The following is an 8,186-nucleotide window of genomic DNA, read 5'->3' as shown; positions in this document are numbered from 1 at the left end:
TCATTCGAAAATCCTACATTAGGGTTTGTTTCTGCTGCTAATTGCCCATTTCGTCTCTTTTTCATCTGATATTACCTACACTATCACTGACAAGAGTTATACATGTATTATCAATCAACAGTAACTATGGTTTCCATTTGTGTCCATTTCCATTTCTGTCATTGTCAGTTTATGACCACTATATCACCGTGTCAATTCAAGTATTGATGAAATGAAAAGGAACAGTGACAAAACTGTAATTTTGCTGAAGTGAGTAAATGCCATTGCAGATGAGCTTGAGAGTGTTTTAACTCTTCGAAATTGAAGATTTGTAGTAATTTCAACTCTGCAATTTGGAAAAAAGCTGTGACAGACTCACTGCATGCAGTCAGAAGCTGTTAATGCAAAGAAATCATCACCTTTTAAAATAGCTAACTTCATAGCAAACAGTTACTTATTTACACATCCACTATATGTGGTGCAAGCATTCATTAAGAGTCACCTCTGGCCACTTGATAAAAGTAAATCCAATAATCACTTATGAATTGTTGCTGCTTTGTGTTGGGCATGTTGGATACACTTTACCGTGAGAATGAATTTTAGTTTACTCACCAGTAAACATATTAAATGTGGGACATTTACCATACTCTTGGGGTATTTGGTTGAATGTCTAAGTGAATTTGTTTGTAGTTACAGAGTGATTGATAGAGTCAGACTGATGAGCCAGCAAGTTGAACAGACTCACTGGAGCGTTGTAGTGTCACAAAACAGACAGATAATCAAATGAAATTTCATAACTTTATTATATGGAAAGAGCAGATACAACACATACAGCTGGAAATGACAGTTTGTGAACGGATGTTTATTTGTTACTAGCATCTTCAAATGGTTTTTGCCTCCTCAGAGGCGGTAATGGCCATCGTACATCACAGTGCTTATTTCTCCCATTGCGGCTCGGACAAGCACAGCCTGACACAAGTTAATGATCAGAGTTTGCAAAGAAAATGAAGATGTATGAGTTGAGCCTGTAGCCATCTCCTACCTAGATATAGAAAGAAATGCTTCACGATAAAAAAAAATAAAAAATCCCCATGTATTCATCTTTTAACGTGTTTGTTTATGCTGAACGATCAATAAACTCCTATCCATTTTAAAAGGTACAGATTTTTGGTCTCAAGAAGCCACCAACATGTACAAAAACAAAACAAAAAGGAATTTGAGGTAGATTTTGGTGATGGTGGGGACCCTGCTGCACTGTCAAATTACTAAATTCTATCTACACTGGGTTTTTAAGTTATTTAAATTACTAAGTGTCAATTGACTTTTAATTATGTAGTTTGGAAACCCAAGGTTTTGATGCTTTATGCTTTTAAAATGACTCAGCCCACATATGGAAAAAGTCAGTATACAATAACTGCTGATCTAGCTTATTGCATTTCAGTAAAATTATCACACCAGAAATCCAAAATGGCTGTTTCCAATGTATTTATTTTCGAGAGAATGTTGTATCCTTCATTAAATATCTATTTACATTATTTACAGTTAACACATTTTACATGGCTTGGTTACATGCACATACTCATATATAAAAAAAACCCACTGTACACACATTTACACTCAAGAGGGAGTAGTCAGTGCAATTAAAGGCACAAATGACCTTTGACCCAAGAGTCCTACATACATACATACATTGCCACATATTGTGTTATCAAATGAGAGTTCAATATGACAACACACATACACACACCTGAATTAAAAAGACTTGAGCAGCTGTAAAGAAGACTTGTGTTGGTGTGCGATAGTGATTCACTGCCAGGCAGCAGAGCAGTAAAGTGCCCACTTGATTGTGTCTAAATGGGAACCCATCCCCTCAGCAGCCGGAGGCAAAGTTGAAAGTCTTTTTAGCCATAATGATAAAGCAAGCAGAGATGTCCTTTGATTTAGAATAGGAATCCACAATCTGTAGGACAATCTACAATCCTCTAACAAGTCTGTGACAGACTTAGGATATTAGGTTAATGATTATCAATGTCCTGCATAAAGGCATTCTGTTTCTTTAAGGCGGTAAGGCCTGTTGGCTGAGGCACCAGGCTGAAGCTCAGGGGCTGACTACTAAGGTTTTATGTCTAGTAGTTTAGTAGTAGTAAGATGGTAAAGCTATGCTGGGTGGGAAATGCTAAAGGTGGTAATCACACAATTAGTTTGTCTGGCATCTCGATTTAATAGTCTGTTCTGGGTCTGATATCAACATTAATTTTTTTGTTTGAGCATTTGCTAAACCCTGCTTCTAAACAATGACTGTCCAAACACAGAAAATGTAAGTGGCCAGGGCAGGCATGTCTACTTTGGATTTGTCAAGAAGCTAAAAAAGTGTAAAAAAAAAAGCGCAGTAAAAAGTTTTAGTTTTTTTTAATCCCCTATAAAACCGAGCTAAACTTTACAGTCCAGTATGGGTAAAACAGGGTGTTTATCTGAGTACATCGTACATGCTGAGTATCTGCTAAATCTAGTATTCGTTATTCATTATTCATAAAGCCATTATTATGTCGGGTTACAGAAACAACTGCTGCTCTGTCCTGCTTCGTATTTGGTTTGGGTGAAGTTGTTCTAACCAATCTTGCATTAGATACAATAGCTTTACATTTTCCAAATTCATTTAAAGCATAAAAAAGGGTATTTAAAAGCAGGGACATACTGGGTACAGTCTTTCTCTGTCTAAACTGCTGTGCACTTTTAGAGGTTAAAGCCTTGTTTTGGACTTTTGTAAACTAATTGGAAAGATAGGCCTAATAAATATCTGGAAAACTAGCTTGTCGAGTATTCACAGCAGTGTTCATTTTTCACAGTTCAAGTCAACCCCAACACTGACACACAGACAAAATAACTGAGGCCAATTGATAAAAAGGAAAAGAAAAAAAAAGTTTACCTCAACAGAATCATCACGCCAGTATTAACAAAAGGTATGACACACACATTTTTACACTTTATTACAAAATGCAGCTGTGCACATGGAGTGAAATGCAAGAATCAGAGATTGGGGAAACTTTGGATGGGGCTGATGGGGCCAGATAATAATTTAGGTTTAGTTATAATAAATGTTCCAGCAAGCAATCTTTTGTGAAATATACTTAATTTTTTGTGATGCATAAATTATTGACTGGTAACAAACAACCAAAAGCAAATGAGATAATTAGGACATAAATACATTCAATTAATGCTATGCTTGCAGAGTATGCTAAATTGTATAGTAGAAGGCCGCTTTTGTTTACTTTAAAACAGAAAATAACTGCTGATGTTCAAGGTAAATCTGGTCAATAATCTTTTCCAATAGGACATTTCATCAGGTAGGATTTTTCCCGGGTTTACTGCTACTACAGGAGAAAGAGATTATTGTTAGATCTTGCCATCACGGGTCTCGGATTACATCTTTCATGTAGTAATATGACCCGTTTGTGGTCAGTAATATTAAGAAAAATGCCAGAATACCAGCAGACCGCCAGGGAAATAAGGACGGAGGTGGATTCTCCTGAGCATCTACAAAGGTTTGCATGCTGCTCTGTCAAAGTGAAAATTCTCATTCTCCTTCATTTTGTTTTGTATACGAAAGGGGACTTTTAAGAGCAGGGATATATTGGGGACTGCCTCTCTATGTCTTGACAGTTATCTAACATATTGTATGAGCATCTGCACTAACAATATCACTGATTTCTAAACCTACTATCGAGCTAAACAGCTATGAATTTTTTAGTACGATTTAAAGCCTTGTTTGAGACTCGTTAACTTTTCACAAACCATGTCAGACCTAGGCTTATTAAATATCTAGAAAATAGCCTGTAGAGTATTCATAGCAGTGCTCATTCTCCAATGAGCATGTACTACACATGTAAACCCTAACTAGCAGAGATAATAACACTGAGGCCAAAAAATAAAAAGAAGTCAGTTGACCTCAACTGAACCTCCTCTCCATTATAAAAAACACATTTATTTACATTTAATCAAGTAAAGAATTAGTGCTGGCATCGGCTGAAGTGCAAGCCTCAGAGCGTGGGGCAGCTTTGAATGGCGTCTGATCTAAAGGCAGACAATAATTTGTGTTGCTACAAAACAAAATCTTCCAGCAAAGCGTCATCGTGGGACATTCTCTTCATTGTTCTAATACATTTGATGTATAATTTATTCACTGTCAATCCTCAGAATACCAGCAAGCAAGCAAATCATTTGGATCAAAAATCCACTCAGGTATTAAATATTAAGATTAATAATAGACAGAGAAATTGCCCACTGAGCTGCTATGTTCTGAGGTGTCCAATCAGCCGATGAAAACCACTAACACTGTGCATCCTTTAGCAAATTTACAAGCACAGGGCACATTACAGTACTACATTATTATCTCTAGCATTAAGTAGAGTCTGGATGAGTGAAAAAAAGAGAGATAAAGGCCATTTTAGCACTGTGATCACATGAAACCATCCACCAAGTTGGTGAGTAGGGTCAGTTTGGCAATTTGGCACAGATAAATACATAGTGTACAAAGAAGGGTCCAGTGGAGTCTAACTCAAGTATACAACCCATTAGGTTATACAGATTAATTTCCCTGGCCACCTTTTGTACCGGTCATCAAAAACTATTATACAAATACCACATATTATACATATTTTAAACCAGTAATTATGGCCACAAATGAGTGCACATCTTCTCAGTCCTGCAAGACTTTCAGCTTTGGCCAGAATGGGAAGATACTGATTTAGGATGTGTGCATTTTGTAGAGCAAAGCACAGTACATTGATAAGAAGTAAAGAGAATTAAATGAAAAACATGGAACGGGGTATATTTGAGAAGTAGGACAATAAACTAATAGTACCTCTTTTTTCTTTTAAGTAACAAAAAAAAAAATTCTTAAACAAGCCATTTGGTTGATTCAAAGAGCTACCTAAATTATGACTACAGCATGACTAAATCACATCCATCAACTTTTACCTGAGTTTCTAAGCATAGCAAAATATTAAAACCAAGAACACTTCAACAAATCATTCCCATCCACACCTTTGCAGTCACAGCCCTCTATAAAACAAAATACTACATAATTGCTTTTGGAGAATCAATAAACATCGGCACTACATATTAACTTGTTGGTGGGGAGGGGTATTAATGAACATTAGCACCTACAATTGCCAGTTTCATGATCCAAGCATAATTTAACAAAATCAAAGTATGTTTATGGGTCTTTTATAAGGAAAAGTGCATGCAATGTTCAAAGAATCACTTTTCAATAGAGGGAGTGAGATTTCAGAGCTGAATGGAACCTAACTGTGATCATATGATACAAACAGGCATGAATTAGGTTTTACAGTGAATTCCATGTAATTGGCTGCTTTTTAATGCTGTGTGCCATTTTGGAATGATGTGACACTGACAAAAACTGATGTTAATGCTTGCTACTGTATTATCTGAATGTAGAAGCATCAGCCAACAAAGCAATAACTAAATTGACATTTAAGACTTGTGTTATTACTGTTGCCTGTAGGTGTGTGTGTGTGTGAGTAGAGTGCTGCAATGCTGAATTTGTTTCATTAAAGACACACTAAATCAACACATTGAGTTATGCCAGGACCTATCAGGCAAGATGGATAACCGAAACATCTGCTGATATCCTGTGTTTGTGTCCACAGTTTGTGCATAAGTGTGTGTTCCCCACATGCATAATCTGCCACATAAACAGATTTGAACATCAGTGCACATGTAAAGAAGTTTCATCCTGCCTTTAAATGTAGCAGCAAATAGTGGGTGGAAGAAAATTGGATTTAAATAGGAAATCCCTCTCAGTTATGACCTACTTTTACCCAAATAATCTTCCCTGAAAAGCAGCCAGTGGAGCTATGAGAGCTCTAATTAAATTGACTTCCTGGAGAAGTTCAGTAGTGGGAGAGGAGGTTGACTCATCAGCAAGACTGGTCAGTCTGACACTATCACTAATCTAAAAGATCAGAGTAGAGCTCCAAGCAGACAGGGGGAAACTAGCAAGGCTCCCATTACCATTTGCGTGGCAGGTAAATGGCAGAAATGGGCCACATACTGTATAATGATCTGGCACTTTGGCCTCATTGGAGTTTCTGACTCAATAATACTATTTGAGAAGTGCATAATTTGGCCATGAACTGTTTGTGTCATGTTTATCTGCAGGGGTGTTTCTTATTTTCACCAGAGTTAGCACTTTATAGAGCAGATAATACAATCTGGTCAGATCCTCTGGGGCCAGTGCTACCTTTGTTGTGCTACTGGATGTGTGCTTTACTGTTTGCAGGGTCAGCAGCTAGACAGTCTGATAGCCAGAGGGCCACAGAGGACACATCCACACAGAGATGAAGTTCCAGGCATTAAATGAAGACTTCAAAATGTCAAGCACCAGGTGTTCGTACATGGAGACCCGTAAAAATGCTCCATCCCACCTCATGCCCAAGTCTAAAACAACCGAGGTAGGGAAAATAAAAAAATAAAAAATTCAGCAAGACTTGATTGCAGTAAAGTTTCAACGTTATATTGAGAGAGGCTGGAGCTAAACACTAGCATTTATGGAGTCATGAAGAAAACATCGAGGGATGGTGATTGTGAAATCTTCAAGTGATGTCTTACCAAAGATCAATTATTTAGTGATGATCCACTGTGATGAGCACACATCGTGACCCACTATAGTGTTCAGTGTCAGAACGACTGCAACAGTAATAAGCAACTTGATGAACAAAGAGCGGGGATTACACTTGATAGGAAGCCTTGCTTTGGGGTAAATCTGGACTCAGTCTTGACTTTCACACAGTGGATACATGAATACACACATCTTGGAGCAAGTTCTTTTCTAACTGTTCTGCAAGGATTTTGTAACCTTGGCAAGAGAACAGAAGGACACTTTCTTTTCTGTGGAAGTCTTTATGCCAGGAGAGAGAATTGTTCTGCCTTCTGTATCCACATCTGGGAGAAGCAGTTTATCTTGACCAAGTAGGATCACACCTGAATGGCACTTTCCAAATGGCAGTAAAAATATAAAAGGCAAATAGTTTATTTGCCTTTTAAAAATATATTCCACCTCTCCTTTGTCATTTTGCACCGTGGCAAGAAAAAAAAAAAAAAAACACCTCGATTGCCTTGGAAACTGTGATTTCTGTGTCACATCGCATTGCTGGAAATGCACAGGTCACAGATCAGTGGCTGAAGTTGCAGCAAGATGGCTGACAAAGGAATCACAGTCACTTTGGATGTCACCTCTTCCTCCAGACCTTTGACAGCCAGATCTTCACTGTCTTGTCGCTAGGGAGGGAGAGACCGTGAGAGAGAGAGATAGAGAGAGAGAGAGGTGGGATGATGAGCAAAGGAAAGCAAGGAGAACATAACAAAGGGAGAAATAACAGAACATCAATCAGCCAGTCTCTTCCTTTTCAAAAACCCATTGTACATCAGACACAACAAAAAGCGACTGACTTCAAAGTACTCCTCACACACATATGCCCACACACACTTCATTAAATATCCTTCTCCACAGAATCAGTAAAAAAAAAAAAAAAAAAAAAAAAAGTAAAAAAAAATTCAACTTCACAGTAAAGTTTAAAACTAAGTAAGATTCATAGCACTGCAACATGTAAATCTAATCAACCTGCCCACTGCTCTACTCCCAACTGATCTGGGAATTTAATTTTCACCTTCTTGCACAATCACATGGCACTAGTCATAACACCCTTTACTAGTCAATTAGGCAATACATAGGAAAGCATCACATTTTTCATTAACAGTAGCCATAAATACCATAGCAGAGTGAAAGCACCACTGAACCTTACTATTAAAGTTGCACCTTATCCTTTTTCCACACAAGATTTACAGGAACTTTCGTCCCAGATTTACCAGTGCCAGGCTGGCTGTTGCCCCTATTTTCAATCCTTATTTGGAGCTATCTGGCAGCTGGCTGTAGCTTTATATTAAATAAACAAATAAAAAGGTGTGTGATGTTTTTTATCTAACTCTTGGCAAATAGAAAAAGAAGCATAAAAAATAAAAAAGTAACTATTCATTTAGTAGAGCAATACATGCAGCAGAAAAATCTGATCTGCCAACACGAGAAAAATAAAGTTATTCTGAAAAGAACTGTGTGAGTCACTTGTTCAATCAACGAGAAGCTGTTTATCTTAGGGCAGGCAGAGTTCTGCAAATGAACCTGTAACCAT

General features: G+C 37.5%; 1 protein-coding gene across 10 annotated transcripts in view; it reads right to left on the bottom strand.

Moving 5' to 3' along the window:
- Nucleotides 1-1,447: 1,447 nt before the first annotated feature.
- Nucleotides 1,448-8,186, bottom strand: part of kif21b (kinesin family member 21B) — a 61,536-nt gene continuing 54,797 nt past the window's right edge. For all 10 annotated transcript variants that reach the window (XM_067504499.1, XM_067504504.1, XM_067504503.1 and 7 more), the window contains one exon: nt 1,448-7,278. Coding sequence is in view for 3 of the 10 variants with exons in the window: in XM_067504504.1 (XP_067360605.1) it covers nt 7,230-7,278 (49 nt within the window). In the remaining 7 variants the exon portion in view is untranslated. The remainder of the gene's footprint in view (nt 7,279-8,186) is intronic.

Source organism: Channa argus, chromosome 5 (assembly GCF_033026475.1).
Source record: "Channa argus isolate prfri chromosome 5, Channa argus male v1.0, whole genome shotgun sequence".
Lineage (NCBI taxonomy): Eukaryota > Metazoa > Chordata > Actinopteri > Anabantiformes > Channidae > Channa > Channa argus.
Note: the sequence above shows the minus strand (reverse complement) of the source record. Positions and strands in the feature narration are given on the sequence as shown.